At 41.0% G+C, this 20,529-nt stretch overlaps 1 protein-coding gene across 4 annotated transcripts in view; it reads right to left on the bottom strand.

The window, feature by feature from the left end:
• Positions 1-20,529, bottom strand: part of UBE4B (ubiquitination factor E4B) — a 114,217-nt gene that overhangs the window by 60,476 nt on the left and 33,212 nt on the right. For 2 of the 4 annotated variants that reach the window (XM_036857149.1, XM_036857144.1), the window contains 4 exons: positions 14,772-14,907; positions 8,184-8,271; positions 6,975-7,119; positions 5,014-5,242 (listed from right to left, as the gene is read on the bottom strand). In XM_036857149.1, the coding sequence (XP_036713044.1) occupies positions 5,014-5,242; positions 6,975-7,119; positions 8,184-8,271; positions 14,772-14,907 (598 nt within the window). Of the gene's footprint in view, positions 1-3,271; positions 3,416-4,132; positions 4,550-5,013; positions 5,243-6,974; positions 7,120-8,179; positions 8,272-14,771; positions 14,908-20,529 lie in introns of all 4 variants that reach the window. The other 2 variants (XM_036857130.1, XM_036857138.1) reach the window with 2 other exon arrangements.

The following is a 20,529-nucleotide window of genomic DNA, read 5'->3' as shown; positions in this document are numbered from 1 at the left end:
TACATTAGAGAGAGGAGACAATTAAAAAAAAATAATAGTATAGAAGTGCTGTAAGTGCTATGAAGGAAAAGAAAGGCAGAGTATGGGTGACAGAGAGGGGCAGGAAGAGTGTGTGTGTGTGTGTGTGTGTGTGTGTGTGTGTGTGTGTGTGTGTGTGTGTGTGTGTGTGTGTGTGTGTGTACATGTGGGATGCACGGTCTTGCAGGCCAGGGTGAGAGGCTTTGGGTCTTACTCTGTGGGAGAAGGGAAATCACTGGAGGGTTTGGGGGACAGACATGGTAGAAAGATTTCCTTTCGACCACCTCCGTTGCTTCATCTCCAAATAGTGATGGTCAGCAGAAATAAGAGGCGAAATGTCAATGTTTTCCACTATTTGCTAGTTTTCTCTTTCTCTATTCACATAGGCTCATGACTTTCAAGATTTGATCTCCTTCACTGAAATATCTAAGCAGTGAAAAGAAGAACCCAATAAACGAAAGAAAAATTTCTTTCTAGTCATCCACTTCCTAGGAAACAATCAGAAAACGTTTCCTCAGAATAATTCCTTTGTTATCTTTATTACAAAGATAACCCTCACTTCACTCATTTCCATTCCTGCAGGAAGTAGTTCCTTATAATTCTTATAGCTTTTTTCACAGAGCACTACGAAACATTCTAGAAGGAATGTTTTTGCCTTTCTTAAATTAACCCTTATTATCACCACTATAAATAATTAACATAGGAATGTATGTCCTAACTACTTCACAAAAGATGTACAACCCATCGATTCCACTGGGCAAGCACAAAGGGAGACAGAAACAAGCCCCCTTGACTGCTGCTTCTACGGCATTGATCTTACCAGGCGAGAAGTGGGTGTTAAAAGTGCTTACTTCAAAGTAAATAAAATTCTGAGAAGATCAATTAGAAAAGGGGAAAGAAAAAACTCTTCACTGACTGTTCAAATTAATAAGATTTTTCCGCTACTTCTTCTTGGTTCTGACACTACGTGCATTCTCAAGTTCCTCTCTATTTGTTCAATCAGTTATATATGAATACGCCCTGTCCTTCTATATTCTTTTTGATATCTATTCAGAATCTATAATTTCTAAAACCTGGACAGATCAGATTTCATCTTAACAGCCAGCAAAGGACCTGCCAACCGACTGGAGTGGAATTTTGTAATTAAGGAGTAAAATGTTGGCACTTTCTTGCCAAGGAACTGAGTAGATGTGTAAACTCCGGGCAGCGAAACAAGTGGTAAGGAATGAGAACAACACAAGTCCCACTGGGCAAAGATGGAGAAGCCAGAGGCAGCTGGGTATGGTGGGAGGCATGTGAGTTCTGGACTCAGGCTATGCCTGTCCTAGTTGTGTGACGAACCTCCCTGTACCCACGTTTCCTCGCAGTAACTAGGGGCGCTGCTGTGAAGATTAGATAATGTAGGCTGAGTGCTGACACAGTACCTGGCAGGTGATGCTCATAACGATTCGCAGCTATGAGTACATAATCGCTAAGATTTATTTCTCCTTATCGAGTCTAGATCTGAGACAAGGTCGGGATGTTAGAAGTCTAGAGCGGGGTCAGTGAAAGCAGCATACAATTCTGGTATCTCTGTTAGAGGAAGCTGGAATTAAACAGGCCAGGGAGAGACAGCGTTTCTCCCACAGATAGCTTACAGTAAAACAGATAATGAAGCACTTTTATCACGTACAGAAATTGATTCCTGACAAGGATGTCTGCTGCATTACTATAGTCATGGATTAGGACTTTATCTACATGAAAAAGACACTTCTATCTTTGGGAAATTTACTTGAGAAACAGTGATACAACGTTCAACCTGATACAAATATCGACCTTCCTGAATCAATATTCGACATTGCACCAACACTCCTCTCTCTCTTTATATACCCTCTAATGATTCTTCTGAACACCGACAAATTGAATGCAGTGTACCTCGCTCCTACGGCTGTCTCTATTTATAGCCTGGAGCTATTTTTGAACACTGCTGGGCACAAGTATCAACTCAGTCCAGAGGAAACTTCAATTTAAGAGCAAAATTGTAAGACAATGAGTGGGAGGGTTAGAAAGAAGGTGCTATTATATTTTCTTGCTCAAAGTCACCTAGAAGACCCAAGCGGTCTTTTTCACTCGGGTTTCAGGGGTGAACATTCAGCAACATCATGAGCTATGCTTTTAGCCTCTGCTGCCATTCCACGGGCCATCTAAACAAATACGGTCTGGCTTTACCAAGGCCAAGGAGGTGAATGATTAGCAAAATTTAAGATTAGAAGTGAAAGCAGCGGGACTTCCCTGGTGGCGCAGTGGTTAAGAATCCGCCTGCCAATGCAGGAGACACGGGTTCGAGCCCTGGTCCGGGAAGATCCCCCATGCTGCAGAGCAACTAAGCTCGTGTGCCACAACTACTGAGCCTGTGCTCTAGAGCCCGTGAGCCACAACTACTGAGCCTGCGTGCCACAACTACTGAAGCCTGCACGCCTAGAGCCCATGCTCCGCAACAAGAGAAGCTACCGCAATGAGAAGTCCGTGAGCGGCAATGAAGAGTAGCCCCCGCTCGCCGCAACTAGAGAAAGCCCGCACGCAGCAATGAAGACCCAACACAGCCAACAATAAATAAATAAATAAAATTTAAAAAATTTATTAAAAGAAAAAAAAAAAAAAAAAAAAAAAGAAGAAGTGAAAGCAGCATCACAGTTATACCAGACAGTATGACCCCATATGCTCTTCAACGGATTGCCCGGAGTGAGCTGGAGAGGGACACACACACACACACACACACACACAGACACAAGTTCCAGCCCCTCTGCCATTCCTAAATAGCAGCAATCCATGCAACTGTACATAGGAGAACATGCCTCCCAGAGGAGATGTTGTTCACACCTGGCAGCTCATAAGAATACTCTTCCAACAGATAAATGGAGGGCCTCTCATTTTACATCCTACGGTGGGCGAACTTAATGATGACTGATCTTTAATCTTTAATCTTAATGATGACTGATCCTGTTCATGTTCTTGACAAATGATTACATGTCAGTTTTTCTCCAAACCTGCCAGGCAACAACTATGAAATTTTTTCTGTGTACCACTTCACCCCATGAGAAGGTCCTAATGCTTTAGTACATGCAAAGTTTCTCACATCTTGACTCTCCAGGCCACCTGGAGTCATGTGACCCTATCCTGTTTGGATTCAAAGCACACCTCTAATTAGGACTTATAAAAGTTAGTTCCTAAGCACCTAGGCACATGCAGGGGTAAGACTCCATTCCTCTGATACCTGGACCCAAACTGGACACAAGAAAACTCATCACCACCACCACCACCTTCATCATCACCATCATCATCATCTTCTTCTCCATCTTCATCACTACTGTCCCCAGAAAGTGCGAGGAAGAGGAAGGAGAAAGGACTGTCGTACATACTACCGTAACAAAAGCAAAAAAAGTCATCAGGGAACAAAGGAAAACAGAGAGGAGGAAAGCTTTTACAGCTGCTGGCCTTTTAATGAAATCTTACGCTACAAGTTTTGTCTACTGACATGCAGAAAAATAATTCACCTAAATTATATAAAGGCATAGGAACACTTGAGGGGTGGAGGGCGCGAATTAATGGAGTCATGATACTACTTCTTTCTAAGGGGCTGAAAACAAAGTGTCAAGGCATAACCACTTGCCAGAGGTAAGGGATCTGCTCCCTCAACCCCTTGGTCTGACTGTATTTCGACTATGATTAGCAACAGTACGAAAAGTGGAAAAGTGGTCCTGTGAGCCCCAACTCTCAAATACAAGCTGCCCACAGTCTCTGAAATTCATTTGTCATGAGGCGTGACATGTGCACTCGATTTCAAAAACAAAGTGACTTCTTTTTATTTTGTACAGGAAGGAGGAAGAGTGAGGGAGAAGAAGGGAAGAAAGGGTCTCACCATCAAGCAACCTATACTCTCTGATGTGACTGAGGCCTGGCTGGGCGTGGACTCGGGGCACGAGCCTACCGAACCAGTGAGACACGCGGGTTAATGACCCCAAACAGAGAAACACAGGTAGCTGAGGTCAGTGCCACACGACAGTTCTTCCAAACCGTGTTAATCTCCTCTCCCTGCACTGCAAACACGCACCCGACTCTCCTGCTGCATAGATACCTAGGAGAGCTCCTTAGGGAGGAGGGCCGTCTGCTCACAGCACCCACACCGGGTGAGGAGGACAGTAAAGGTGGCCCCGCGCCGGTGGGTCTCTGTCGGGAGGAGCTGGCGGGCACGGCTTGAGGGCTACTAGCTGGCATGGGCAGGCCTGGGGAGCTGGACAGGACGGAGCTGCCCGAGGACCGCGGGGCAGGAGAAGATGATGACCCCCAGGGGTGGGTGACAGTGTAGGGCCGGTACCGCGGAGACGAGGGCTGGCTTCCCGCAGGTGTCCCCGCAGCTGCGCCGTGAGGACTGAGGGAAGCGGGAGGAGCGGACGCCTGGCTGGCTGCCCGGGAGGGGGGGGCCAGAGGCAGACTCATCATTGGCACAGAGCTCCAGACACTCGTGCTGGGAGCTGGGCTAGTCTCATAGAGGCTAAACGAGTTGAGAAAGGGAGGAAAGGAGAGAAAATTGAAGAAAAGCTTGAGATAAATAACTAAAATGGAAAATATCATGTTTTTAAAGAATAGTATAATTTCACTTCATACCTCTAAGCGTTCAAGTATACAGATCTTTTAGAGACCCATCTAAATAACTGTAATCAGACTGCCGTACTGATTTAGAGGCTATACTTATAATATGAGAAAGCCTTCTTTCCAAAGAATAATACACTATACACAGCCATTTGTTCCTAAAATTTAATTTACCAATAGCCTAACCATGGAAAGCCAAAGAGACCCATCTGGAAGAGACAGTATCTCCTCAATGAGTCAATCCATCCCCCAAACACAATACATGTCATAACCTGCATGACAGGCCCCCAAATGAACATTCCCTTCTCTTACATACTTCCTGGCTATTTTACCACCAATGAGATGTGCAAAAAGAACCACACCGACCTAGATAAAGAGCTGGCACCGAAGGAACCCACGCTGCAGAACATGGGGCTTGTTCCTGGATTGGAGCCGGTATTTAGCATGAGATTTCTGTCTGGTGACCGAGCTGCCGCTGCAATTGGCTGGGATGTGGCTGTCAGACTGGCAAATGGGTTTTCATCTCTAGTCTGAGTGGACATCATTAGCACTTCCATTAAAATCTGGCCAATCAAGTCCTTAAAATCAGAGAACACTGTTGGAAAGGCAGAATAAAGAAGAGGTTACACATGGTTCTTCAAACACACGGTCCTTGAATAAGCCAAAGTGAACCAGAGAAGTTCGATGTGGTATCTTGGGTTGGATTCTGGAACAGTAGAAGGACATCAGTAGAAAACCTGGTGAAATCCAAATAAGGTCTGGAGTTTAGTTAACAGTAATATCTTAGTTCTGACAAATATACTATGGTTATGTAAGATGTTAACATTAGGGAAAACTGAGTGAAGTGTATATAGGAACTCCCTGCACTATCTCTAGAACTTTCTGTAAATCTAAAATTATTCCAAAACAGAAAGCTTATTAGAAAAAAAGCAAAAAAGAACTGGAGCCCAGTTGATGAGAGTCACTGCTGATATATATTAACTATAAAAAGAAGCTACTCCCAACTACAGTGGTTAGTTTATTACACTACAAATGCAACTGGGTTAATATTTCTTCACCTATATATGTTTATATACAGTTAAACTATTAAGTACAAAGTATTTTAGGAAGGGTCTGATATTTAGTCGCCACCTGCCTTTCTGGAGCAGACTCTGTCTTCTAGCTTCCTTCTTATTCTTTGCAGCTCCCAACTGCTTTACTGTAGGCCTTTAGATATATTTTAAATATTACTAAATAAATAAAACGTCTAACCCATGTAAATCTTATCTGATTTGTTATTAAAAATTACCACTTATATATGTACTGGACAGATTTGAGAATCTTAACAGTTACAATAATTACAAGTGGCAGGGTTCTGAAACTCATGGTTGCTAAGCTCATCTCTATAACCAGAGTTAAGAAGATCTCAGTGAAGTCAGAAGTAAACTATCCATCCACCAGGAACACAGAGAACTCATGTGTGTGTGTGTGTGTGTGTGTGTGTGTGCGTGTGTGCGTGTGTGTATGTGTGTGTGTTTGTCATGGAAGACAGGCAGCAGAGAAAAGGAAATGCAATCTCCTTGATGTTCATTCACTCATTTAAAATATATCTACTGAGGGATTATTAAGTGCAGGCACTGGGAATACATCAGTGAGCAAAAGAGACAAAAATTCCTGCCAGCAGGGAGGTTATATACTAGTGATACGTAGAAGAACACTCCGGCGCACTTCCCCTCCCTCTTCTGTTCTCGAAATGACTGCTGTAGAGAAAAGTGAGTGTGCCCTGTAATGCTGGTATCTTGCTAAGAGATATTTTATTACTTTGCTGTAAGTGTGGTTTAGTGTAGCCTCTTAAAATAGAACCCTGTAAACACTGCAAAATATCAACATGTGCTATCTTGCTAAGCAGTTTAATCAAGCAGATTTACTCCACTGTCTCCATATGACCCGGGAGGCACTTACAGCAGGTATAGGTCATCCAGAGCGCCTTTCTCAGGATCCCCGGAGACTACCCAGTATATTCCTGCCCAGAGTATAAGAGGCGCTAATGCTCTCTCTAAGCACCTTCTTATTGCAAAGGAAAAAACTTCAACCCTGGGACAGTAGAGACCATTAACTTATTTATACAGTTTTCTTTTAGAGAAATCATAAAAGTAAAAAAAACAATTTATCAATAAGATAAGTGGAAAGTAGCCAAAGAGCAGTGTCCTCATCAAGAAGTATCCCTGTAATCAAACATACAACTGCAAAGCAAGACAATGAACATGGATAGGAGGGAAAGACAAAAGATTTTCATTCTGGTTTTCTATTAAGGGCTCTGAAATAAGACAGCTGAGCTTGATTCCTACCTTCTTTTGGGTTCTGCTTAAATTGTGCAGAAAGAGAAGAAAGAAAGATGACATCTCTGTCCCGGTCCTTCCAGGAGACACGGAAGATCTTACAGACCAGCTGTAAGGCCTGTTCTTCAGACACTTCAGAACCTGATGAAGGCTCCTTGTGAGGAAGAAGATTTGAGGGTTAATTTCAAGTAGTAGAAGGTGTGAGTTAGACTTTAATAGAAATACCTAATTCTGATTTAATTTATTTACAAATGAGGATATTTTAGAAATGCATAAAACTATTCACCCACTGATTTAGGGAAAAATAAACTTGCTACTATGACTTCAAGGTTACAACATGTAGGTCTCATGAGCTTACAACACAAGTCTATGGGGGGGGAGTATAAAACAGCAGGATTGTTACCAGGAATTGCCAAGGAAGACAGTGATAAAGGATGTACATATATCCCATTTATTTACTTTTCTGAATGCTAAAAGACCAGGTTGACATTCTAGGTACACAACCAATTTTTCTCTAGAAATTTTTCCAGAATTCAATGTTTTTCACTACTTTCCATTACAGAAAGTATCATATATGAAAGAACTTTGTAAACATTCAAAACCTATACAAAATAAAGCACTGCACCACTAGGAGGCTACAGTCCAACTTCTAATAATGTTGCCGAACACCAATAATTTACTGAACAGAAACTGATGCAATTATCTCTACCAGTTCTACACCATGACACACACCAAAAACCCAAAAAATCCTTTTTTCTAAATATAGGGAACTAAATCTCAGATGATAACAAAATATAAAAGCCTCCTGTTTCCTCACATTCTTGCTTCAATTCCCAGTCATTTCCCTCAGAATACAACCAAAGATGTGATGACCTACTTGCTTAAGCAATTAAAGACCGACAGAAAAAATTCAAATTAGCTCTAAATTAATTGCTAACATTTACTGATAAAAACATGGACCTGAAACAAAGATAACTGAAGGATTTTTATCAGATAAAAGGACTGAGTTATACTTCCATTAATAAGGGTGATCAAGGTGACCCACTTTTCCTGAAAAAAGAAAAAGAAAAAAAAGAAAAAAACCCAATCACCTTAAATAGGATCTGCTGGTTTGGGGTGGCATTCTCTCATAGACTTTACAGATACAAGACATGAAGCAGTGCTTATTTATATTACCTGTAACTAAAAACAGAAGCAAGGGCTTCATCTCTTACCAACCTTATCGCTGAGGCTCCTTTTTTCTCTTCGGTCATTTTCATCAACTTCCATATTTTCAATACCCGAATCCACATCCACCTGGGACATGCTTTAAGTATAAAAGACAATCAGTCTTTTACCTTTGATAAATCCACCCAATGTCATAGCTGCTGGTTGAGGAAAAGTTTTTGTTTTTTGGGGTTTTTTTTTTTTGGCCATGCCGCATGGCTTAACGGACCTTAGTTCCCCGACAAGGGATTGAACCCAGGCCCTCAGCACTGAAAGCACCAAGTCCTAACCATGGGATCGCCAGGATATTCCCTGGGGAAAAGTTTTAAAATATCAACCAAAATCAGTCAGGAAAGCAAAATAATAAAGGTTCATCTTTTTTCTCATTAATTTTTAAGAGCTCTTCATATATTAGGATATAAACATTCTATCATTCTTGTTGAAAATATTTTTCCCAAGTTGTCATTTCCTTAGGCTCACTTTCAAAAGTAATGATAATATTGTTGGAAATATTTTCCTCAAGTTGTTATTGTCTTAGGCTCACTTTCAAAAACAAAAATGAAGAGCAGATTTTCTATATATACTATTTCTAAATGATATACAATCAATCAGAGCCTGATTACAAAATCTGGCGAAGAACATATATTATTTCCCCCACATTAAATAACTGTCCCAGCACCATTTATTGAAAAGACCATCCTTTTCAACACCAATATGAAATCACCTACGTCACATGTCCAACTGTCATATGTGTGTGGGTCTCCTGGATACTCACTGCTGTGCTATTAGACAATCTGTCTGTCCCTGAGCCAATACCACTGTATTGTACTTACTACGACTTCACAATAAACCTTGCTATCTATCTGCTAGGTCAATGCCTCTACCTTGTTCTTCTACTTCAAGAGAGTCTTGGCCATTCTTGGCCCTTTACTCTTCCACACATACTTAAGAATCAGCTTGACAGGTTCCTTAAAAATCCTGTTGGGATTTTGACTAGAATTTCACTGACTCTAGAGATCAAATTGGGAAGAAAAGACAACATTATGTTACTGATCTATCCATGGACAAGGTACCTCTCTCCAAGTATTTAAGGTCTTCTTTCAATAAACTCTGATAATTTTCTCCCTAAGTCTTTCACTTCTTTTGCTAAATTTATCCTTAAGCACTATATATATATATATATATATATATTTTTTTTTTTTTTTTTTTTTTGGGCTGTGTTGGGTCTTTGCTGCTGCGTGCGGGCTTTCTCTAGTTGTGACAAGGGGGGGCTACTCTTCGTTGTGGTGCGCGGCCTTCTCATTGCGGTGGCTTCTCTTGTTGTGGAGCATGGGCTCTAGGCACGCGGGCTTGCTTCAGTAGTTGTGTCTCACGGGCTCTAGAGCCCAGGCTCAGTAGTTGTGGCGCACGGGCTTAGTTGTTCCGCAGCATGTGGGATCTTCCCAGACCAGGGCTCGAACCCGTGTCCCTTGCATCGGGAGGCGGATTCTTAACCACTGCACCGCCAGGGAAGCCCGGCACCAAATATTTTTAAATAAAATTGTGAATGGGCCTTTTTAAAAATTAAGTTTTCTAATTTGCTGCGAGTACATAGTAATGTAACTGACATTAGACACAGACCTCTTATAAGCTACTTGTTTACTTATACACTGGGCTTATAAGGCAATCATTTTATCTCCAAATAATAACTGTTTTGTTTCTTTCACTCCAATCCTAACTTGCTTTACTGCAGTGGGTAGGATCCCATGTTGAATAGAAGCAGAAACAGCACTCATCCTTGTTTTTATTCCTGATTTTAAAGAGAATGCTTCTAATTTCTTACCACTGAGTATGAGAGCTGCTGTGGTTTTTTGGTAGATGTCCTTTATATTATTGAGAACAAGAGGCTATGCTGTGGTAACACATACACTCTGCAATCTTAGAGGTTTCCCACTATAAGGGTTTGTTTCTTGCTTACGCAAAGTTTGATGAGTGAAGCAACCTTACTCCATCTTTAATCTACGCCGTCTGCAATATACAGCCTCCAAGGTCACTGGAGCAAGAGAAGAGAGGGATGGAGGAGGAACATCGGCTCAACTGCCTTCACCTAAAAGTGATACATGTCACTTCCATTCACAAGTCTACTGGACAGAAATAGTTAATTGGCCCCAATCTAATGGCAAAGGAGACTGGAAATGCAGGGGACCCTGTGGAATATTTGGTGAACTCTGTCTCTGCCCTACAATTTAAGGATGCAACTTTCTGTCTCCTGTTTGCTAAGATTTTTACCATGAATCAATGTTGAATTGTATCAAACCTTTGCAACTTCCAAGATTATATGGCTTTTCTATTTAATATATATAATGTGGTGAATAATATTTATAGATTTTCTAATGTTAAAGCACCTTTGCATTCTTAAGATAAACCCAAGTTGGTCATGTTATATTATTTTTTTTAACTAATCTTTTAGTTGAAATATACAGAAATGTGCATACATGATGTGTTTGGCTGAACAGTTTCACAAAGGAAAGATACTAATGTAACCGGCACCCAGATCAAGCAACAGAACATTACCAGCACCCCAAAAGACCCCCTCATGACCCTTGCAATCACTACTACGCTAGCCCACAGTAACTGCTATCCTGGCATCTAGCCCGATTGAGGTTTTGTCTTCTTTTTATGTGTTGCAGTATTTGATTTGCCAATATCTTCAGACTTTTGCAAATATGTTCATAAGTATGATTACCATGTAATTAATTTTCTTCTTTTACATTATTCTTGTCTGGTTTTGTACATTAAGGTCATATTAGCCTCGTAAACTGATTTGGTGAGTTTAACAATTACCTGAAAAATGTGTGTAAAGTTGGAATGCTGGAATTACCTATAAAATCATATGAGAAACGTGTTTTCTTTGGAAAATTTTAAAATACTGATTCAATTTATTTCACGTTTTTTTGATTATTCAGGTTCTCTCTTTTTTCTTGAGTCAATTTTGGGAGAATGTGTTTTTCTAGGAATTTGATTTTCATCCAAATTTTCAAATTTATGTGCATCCTGCATATTTACATTTTTCACAGAATTCTCTTTTTCAGTAACAAGTACTACTGAGTGCCCATTCTATGCAGGCATTGTTCCAGGTGTCTGAGATGCCAACAAACAAAGAGACAAAAAAATCCCTGCATCATGGAGCTTCCATTCTAGTTAAAGGGAGAAAGATAATAAACAATAAACAAAGCATATAGTATATGATAAATGCTATGGAAAAATTAAAGAAAAAAGAGCAGGGAAAAGGCAATTGAGAGGGCAGGGCTTTCCCCCTTTTAAATGGGGTGACCTCACTGAAATGCTATCTGGGCAAAAATATGAAGGTGGTTAGCCATGCACATATCCAGAGGAAAAGTATTCCAAGAAAAGGGGTTTTATTCCCAATATTTATTTATATTCTTTTTCCATTTTTCATTTTTAATATATTATATATAGCTTTATATTCTCTTTAAGAAGCACATTAGCTGCAACACACAAATGATGATATGTAATATTTGTTATTGTTCAGTTCTAGATACCAAATTTCCATTATGATTTCTTCTTTGACTTGTATTTAGAAGCATGATCTGTTTTTAAATTTTCCAAATTCATGATGGGTTTTTAAAAGATTTTTTTACCTTATATAATTATCTAAGCTAATGTCAGAAAACATGATCTGTATGATTCTGACTCCTGAAACCTTTGGGTCAATGGGTATTATTAGAAAAGAATGTGTATTCTCCAACTGCAGAGTGCAAAGTTCTGTATCTTTCAATTAGATCAAACTTGTTAGCTGTGTTGTTTAATTTGTCCATATGCTTACTGATGTTTATTCTCTTTGCTCTATTGATGGCTGAAGAAGACATGTTAAAAACCTCCCATTATGATTATGTCTGTGTCAATTTCCTCTAGTTCTATCAAGATTTGCCTTATTTCATGTTGCTATTATATTACTAAGTGCATATACTTTGGAGACTGTTATATCCTACTGGTAAACTAAACACTTATCACTGTACAGTGCTTATTTCTAGTAATACTTTGTGACAAAGTCTAATTTATTAATATACTTTCCCCTGTTTTCTTTTGTTTAGTATTTGCCCAGTATATTTTTTCCCTTTCTTTTATTTTCAAACTTTCTCTAACCTAATGTTTCAGGTATGCCTTCAGTAAACAAGAATAAAGCTGTGTTCTATTTTGTTTTTAATCCAACCTGACGTTTCACTGTGATTTACTGTGATTACTGACGTATTTTCATTTCTTTTAACCATCTTATATTGTGCTGTTTGCCTCTTTTTTAAAATCTGTGTTTCTTTCTTCCCTTTCTTTGAATTGACTTAAATCCCCTCCCTACCCACCCCAATTCCATATTTTCCCTTTGCTGGTTTGAAAATAAACTCTTTCTATTCTTTCAGTGGTTACCCTTGAAACTTTATCAAGTATTCTTAACTCAAAATCTAAAAGTTGGCCACCAGCTTTACCCCTCTCCCAAGTATACAATCACTCCCCTTCTGGCTTACCTGCTGTCGCTGTTCAGTATGTTAGATCTACCTGATGATTTACTTCTCTCCCCCTATACTATTTCATAAACTGTTATTACTGTCTTACACCATCAGTGTTTAGGGTTACCACATATTTAATATTTTCTTGACTCATCTTTCCTTCTTGCATCTCAGACATTATAGTCCTGAGATCATTTTCCTTCGTCTTAAAGTGCATCTGTTAAAAGTTGGGGTCTTCTGGTGGCAGACTATCAGGTTGTTCTAGTTTGTTTTTTAAATCTATAAATGTCTTTATTTCACCCCTGCTCTTAAAAGATAGTTCCACAAGAGCACATAATTCCCAGCTGACAGTTACTTTCTCTCAGCACGTAACGCTATTTCCACCATCCTCTGGCCTCCATCACTGAGACATCTATCTAACTATTGTTCTTTTGCAGATAATCTCTCATTTCTCTCTGGCTGCTTTAAACGTCTTTGTCTTTGGTGTTCTGCAATTTTACTATAAAATGTCTAGATATGAATTTCTCTTTGTTTAATCTGCTCGTGAGTTGTTGGGCTTCCTGAATCTGAGGATTCATAACATTTATCAACTCCAGAAAAATCCTCCACCATTTATCTTTTTGATAATGGCTTCCAAACCAGCAGAGGAAAAAACATGGAATAAGGAGAGGGGTGGGGAATCTCCCAGTCTGCCTATTCTCTCCTTTTGACATTTCTATTAGATATATATTGGATCTGTGTCCTCTGTATTTCTAAATACCCTTCATATTTTTAGTTCTTTTTCTCTTTGTGGTGCACTCTGGGTAAGTTCTTCAGCTCTATCATTCCATTTGTTAATTTCTCTTTAGTTATTTTAATCCACTGTTTATTATTGTCTTTTCATTTCTAGAAATTCTATTTGGTTCTTTTTCAAATGTGCTTGGTTGTTTTTATAGTTATTTACACCTTATTCATGTTTTCAATACCCTTTTAAATTTATTTAAACATACAAATTTTACATTCTGTATTTGATAATTCCAAAACCCAAAAACCTCTAGGTGAATAATTCTGTTTTTATTGATTCTACAGACTCTTACTCATGGTGGCTTTTTTCTAGCGTGCTTTAATTTTTGACCATGAGTTCATATTTCTTGGAAATTTTTCTAAGGACATTCTCTAAAGACTTGGATGACTTATGTTTATATCTGCTAGATGCCTAAAGACACTAAAGAGTCCATTGTATATGACAGTTCTTAGCCTGAGGTTTTTCAGACTACCACAATAGTGTAAATTTAGGTTCTAAACCCATGTGAAAGTTACCCACTGGCCAAGAAATTGCAGAGTTGACTTGATTTTTAAAAATTCATCCACTCAGAGCAAAGGTAATAAGAACGTAATTGTTTCTACGCTATGGGGTTGATTTTTTCCTACTTGATCTTCTTCCTGGGAGCGTAGTCCTTTCTGAATTCTTGCCTAATGCGGGGTAATCTCTGACCTGGTTCCTCACCCCAACCCACCAAGTGCACGACACCCCAGGACCCTAACACACACAGACAATGGTATCTGTCTGGCCCACTGACATAAACAGAGGGGGCTGCTTGAGGGCAAAGGAGCCAGGCCCTGGAGGTCTGGCTGCCCAAGGAGTAATCAACCCTTCAGCGACTCTGTTATCCAGTCACAGTACACCTTCAACACCGGAAGGCTCTGCTCCAAGACACCCTGATCCTCACGGAGCTCCGAGAATATGGGGCTTACCTGCCTATACCCTTCCAAACTTTTAAAATTTCACCAAGCAGCAAATCTTTGCAGAGATTTTTAGGGGCCGACCTATGCTTGCCAACTTTGCATTTACAAAATAAAGACATTAAAAAAAATTTTTTTTTACCACCTATACCATTATTTCATAAAAGACATTCCAACACCAAAAATAAAAAAAGGTATACAGAACATTTCAGAATAAAACAAAGACCTTTCAATTTACCATATTTAGCTCTGATTTGCTAAGGACTGGCATGGATCTCTGGGCTGGCATTTGAGACCACTGGACTAGAGATTAAAATGAATGGATCTTTCCCTTTCCATCAACAAAGCAGCTTACTGGAAAACTGGCTTACTTTACCTTTTTTCACAAGAGACTCCATCGATATCCATGCTCTGGGAACGTGAGAGAGACTGAGATTGTGTTTCAAGGCTATTGGAGGGCGAGCTGCTGAGAGAACTGACTCCTTCACTGCTCTGGCTTCGATGGGCTACTCCTAACCAGAAGAGACATGCAAGGTGAAGTCTCATGTGAGATAACGTCAAAGCTATTTGTAACGGCAACAGTAAACACACAGAATCGGCATTCACACAATCATGACAGTTGGCAACTGAGGAATTTCTATCAGAATATTACACTGAAGGTTGAAGGAACATTAAAATCATAGGAATGTTAGCAAGAAATCATAATTTATCAACAGATATCACATGAGGTCAGTTACAGAGCTACGTCTGACACCTAAAACTAATTCATCACCTTCTCTTTCACTAATTCAAACTATGGTCCCTGAGTACAAATCAGCTTCTAAGACAGTCCAGAAATATCCTTGAAATGTACCAAAAATAAGATACCTTAGTGAATGGATAGAGAGACAGATAGATGGAGAGATGTGTGATAAAACAAATACAGTAAAATGTTAATGGTAGAATCTAGGTGATGGGTATATAAGCATTCACTGCAAAATTCTTTCTACTTCGCTGTATGCTTAAAATTTTCATAATAAGATGTCGAATAGATCCATCTAAGCCATGACCTTAAATACAGATCAATCCATTTATTAACTGAAGATCTTATCTTGTGATAGTTTGGGGAAAACAAAAATCCTGACATCATCCTTGCCCTCACAGAGCCCACAGTGTAGTGAACCACCACCAGGCACACAGGAACACAGTGTTTCTAGTAATGTCTTCAAAACCATCTTTTTCACGGAATTTTAAAAATTACTTTAACTCTATGAATATCTTTCTTCAAAAAAAAAAAAAAAAAGTTTACCCAGGCATTTTCAAGTACTTAAAAAATATATACCTATGTTGCTGAAAAGAAAATGGCTCATACATTTTAAAAAGCAAAACAAAACAACTTGAGTCATCACTTGTAGCTGAAACAACTATCAAGTGGATGAAACTTTAACCCTCCCAGCATCCCAAGAAAGTCCACTTGCCACCCTTTCAATTCTCTCTTCATTGAAGACTTTATCCATGCCTGATAGCAGGTTTTAACATGGACCTGTTTTTTTGTTTGTTTGTTTGTTTTTTTAATTTTTAATTTTTTTTGGCTGTGTTGGGTCTTTGTTGCTGCGTGCGGGCTTTCTCTAGTTGCTGCGAGCAGGGGCTACTCTTCGTTGCGGTGCGTGGGCTCCTCATTGCTGTGGCTTCTCTTGTTGCAGAGCACGGGCCCTTGAGTGTGTGGGTTTCAGTAGTTGCAGCACGCAGGCTTAGTAGTTGTGGTGCGCGGGTTCTAGGGCACATGGGCTTCAGTAGTTGTGGCACGGGATCCGTAGTTGTGGCTCACTGGCTCTAGAGAGCAGGCTCAGTAGTTGTGGCACACGGGCTTAGTTGCTCCACGGCATGTGGGATCTTCCCAGACCAGGGATTGAACCTGTGACCCTAGCATTGGTAGGCGGATTCTTAACCACTGCACCACCAGGGAAGTCCCAGACCTGTTTATTAAAACTTTTGCAGGACTCAGGAGGGAAAGAGAAACTAAATTTTTACTATTCTTAAGTAGATTCAAGTAAAATACTAAAAGCATCTGAGAATTTTGATGTAGTAGTAAGAATTTTGAAATAAGCTTAGAGAAAACAGTAAAATTTTAAATCATTAATTCTAGTGTAACCCAAAATAAGTCCTCAATAAATATTTATTGAAGGAGTAAATAACAGAGCATCAACAATGTCCTGAAGAGAATATCATTTTACCTACCACACTGAAAGGACTGACAACTTTTTAATAAAATAATAAAGTTCAACAATTTTTATGGGATATCAATTTAGCAGCTTTTAAATCTCCACCTTATAAAAACCAGTTCTAAAATTAAATTGATAATTACAATAAGTTGTTTAAGTAACTATACTTGTAACATAGGGTGCTATGCTATACTATGTATACAATAACCCTATAGTAATAGAGTGCCAGAGTATATCATATAATATACTATATTTGCAATATTTTTATAAGACAGCAAGAATATCATCTGAGTTCTTTTTTTCCTCAACCCTCCATATGATCTTCACAAGGCTCAAGTGGGGCAATTCTCCCCAGAATTTATTATGTCTACCAGTGTTCCCCAATCTCTACACACCATCTAGAATCTAGCAGGGACCCCACTTCTTTCTTTTTATTTATTTATTTGGCTGTGTTGGGTCTTCGTTGATGCACGTGGGCTTTCTCTAGTTGCAACGAGCGGGGGCTACTCCTTCGTTGCGGTGCGTGGGCCTCTCATTGCAGCGGCTTCTCCCGTTGCAGAGTGCGGGCTCTAGGCGTGCGGGCCTCAGCAGTTGTGGCACGCAGGCTCAGCAGTTGTGGCGCACGGGCTTAGTTGCTCCACAGCATGTAGGATCTTCCCGGACCAGGGCTCGAACCCATGTCCTCTGCATTAGCAGGCAGACTCCCAGCCACTGTGTCACCAGGGAAGCCCCCCACTTCTTTCTTAAACTTAAAAAAACAGAGGGTCTCTTTGACTTTATCTAGAATCGATATAAATTAAATACTGTAACTAAAATCAAATCAAAACAACAGTACAAAATATCACTTTGGGGACTCCGTCGGTGGCAAAGTGGTTAAGAATCCACCTGCCAATGCAGAGGACACAGATTCGAGCCCTGGTCCGGGAAGATCCCACATGCTGCGAAGCAACTAAGCCCATGTGCCACAACTACTGAAGCCCGCGCTCCTGGAGCCCATGCTCCGCAACAAGAGAAGCCACCGCAATAAGAAGCCCGCGCACCACAACAAAGTGTAGCCGCTCGCCGCAACTAGAGAAAGCCCGAGCACAGCAACGAAGACCCCACGCAGCCAATAAATAAACAAATTAAATTAAAAAAAAAAAAAAAGAAAAAGCTGGGACTAGATGGGAGAAACAACTTGTAGGACTCACTACAGCTTCCCAACCCTTGCTTTAGTTACTTGTAACTGAAAGCATCTCAATTAAGAAGGCCGCCAGGTGACTGCCAAGTCACTCCCGGATGAGGACCTCCTTCCCATGGGTGGCAGCCCACCCAGTATTTGTCTCTGTTAGAAAGCACATCATTCTGGAACAGAAGTCATCCCTTCATGCTCAGTGGATAATGAAGCTACCCACTGGCCCTATTTTTACCATCTAGGACCAAAGGAGGCAAGCATAAGCCGTCCTCCTCCTCATGATGTTTCACATTGTTTTCATGGAAAGCTATCACAACCTCCTGAGATTTCTTTTGTTTGAACTACATGTGCCTATGTTGTTTTGGTCATTTGCTCTTGCAATCCACTTACTGATTCAATGGATCTTTATTCGGTGCCTACCATGTGGCATGCACTGTTAAGGCACTGGCCACGCAGCAGTGAATAAAACGGACACAAGTCCCTGTCCCGCAGAGCTTATACTCTAGCAGAGGAAGCAGAGAAAACAGGATATACAAGTAATATACATGCTATGTCAGCTGGTGACAGGAGCTCGAAGAAAAAGTGTCTATGTCAGATAGAGGTTGCACTTTTAGACAAGGCGGCCAGAGAAAGCCTTTTTGAGAAAGTGACACTTGGATAAACAACTGAAGAGCTGAACGAAAAAGCCATGTGGATTTTAGGGTAGAAGCATTCTGGGCGAAGAAATAGCAAATACAAAGGCCCCCCACTAGGTACCATGCCTGGCATGTTCCAGGAACAGAGGGGAAGCCAGTATGGCTGAAGCAGAGGGAGCGAGGAGGGCAGTGAGGGAGGAGGGCAGGGCCAGGGCAGGGCCAGGTCACATGTGGCCCCGGGTCCAGGTGAGGATTCTGACTTTCATTCTGAGCGAGGCCGGGAGCCAACAGAAAATGATGTGACCTGTCTTACGAGGGGTTCGTTTTCTATTTTGTTTTGTTTAAACTTGTTTATTTAATAGATCCCTGAAAATCTGTTTATCCAACCTGCCAAGAGCATGGCTAATAACATCTACCTATTTATGATGATGAATAATGATGATTATATGAGAAACATAATCGGGACTGAACAGCATAGAGGGGCGCTGCCAAGAGCTAACCATCCAGGGCCGCCCGAGTCTGTTGGTTTGTGACGGTAACTATCCTACTTGCTGTAAAAAATAACGCTGCTCTCATACAATATGCTGTACTTATGCTTTAGTGGGATCCAGTATGGCTCTACACTGAGAACAGACTGAGGTGAAGCGAGGGTAGGCATGGAGGGACCAGTCTGGAGCCCACTCCAGGAATCCAGGCAAGATATGCTAGTGCCTTGAACCTGGAGAGGTGGTGAGATGAGAAGCGATGGTGAGAATGGCGTCTGGTTCTAAATTTTGCCGATAGACCTCGAGCTGGGGTCGGCAAGCTTCAGTCCACAGGCCACACTTACCTATTTTTGTAAACAGAGTTTTATTGGAACACAGCAATGATCATTAGTTTACGTATTGCCTCTGGCTGCTTCTGTGCTACGGGGCAGAGAAGAATATTTGTGACAGAGACGGCACAGCCTGCAGAGCCAAAAATATTTACTATCTGGCCCTTTAGAGAAAGAGTGTGCTGACCCCCGATCTAGAATATGAGGTAAAAAGAAGAGAGAATGTTGTCATTTATTGAGAAGGGGTCCTAGGAAAAGATAAGATGTAAGGAAATATCAGGAACTCGATTTTGGACGTGTTACCTGTGAGATGTGTATTAGATGATGTATGAGTCTGAGGTTCAAAGAACAGGCCTGAGCTGGAGACATAAACTTAGGCATCATCAGATTAGAAATATTAATTAAACCCAGGAAGCTGGATAAAATCAGTAAGAGAATAAGTATAGATGGAGAGGACAAGAGATTAACTGAGTCCTGGAACCCTGTCACTTCGAAGCCAGGGAAATGAAAAAGACTCACACAAAGAGCTAAGAAGGAACAGATGGAGACAGGATGAACCCCAGGAGCGTGAAGCTCTGGGGCCGAACGGAAAAAGCACTTCAAGGAGAATAAGGCCAAAGCCATGTCGAGTGGGGCTGACAAGTCAGATCAGACAGTGACTCAGAGCAGACCACGGGAGGCCTCACCTGATGGGATTGGACTCAGCAGAGGTACAAGGACAGAAGGAGGAGACTGAGGACAGGCAACTCTTTCCAGAAGTTCTGTTGGGAAGGGGTGCAGAGATGTGGGGTGGAAGCCGGCAAGGTATATGAGATCGAGAGAGTTCCTTTCTATTTACGCCCAAGAGGGGAGAAGGAACAGCATGTACAATGGCTGTTAAAAGAAAAAATAAGGGCTTCCCTGGTGGCGCAGTGGTTGAGAATCTGCCTGCCAATGCAGGGGACACGGGTTCGAGCCCTGGTCTGGGAAGATCCCACATGCCGCGGAGCAACTGGGCCCGTGAGCCACAACTACTGAGCCTGTGCGTCTGGAGCCTGTGCTCCGCAACAAGAGAGGCCACGACAGTGAGAGGCCCGCGCACCGCGATGAAGAGTGGCCCCCGCTTGCTGCAACTGGAGAAAGCCCTCACGCAGAAACGAAGACCCAACACAGCCATAAATAAATAAATAAATAAATAAAATTTAAAAAAAAAAAAAAAGAAAAGAAAAAATAAAAGGTTTCCACTTGAGATGGAAAACCAGATGAAGCAGGAGAGAGACAGGCAGTGCTGGAGCAACGGCTCTGGGTAGGTGAGAGGAGATGGGACCCGC

This window comes from Balaenoptera musculus, chromosome 1, assembly GCF_009873245.2.
Source record: "Balaenoptera musculus isolate JJ_BM4_2016_0621 chromosome 1, mBalMus1.pri.v3, whole genome shotgun sequence".
Classification (NCBI taxonomy): Eukaryota; Metazoa; Chordata; class Mammalia; order Artiodactyla; family Balaenopteridae; genus Balaenoptera; species Balaenoptera musculus.
This window is presented reverse-complemented; position numbering and strand designations above follow the sequence as displayed.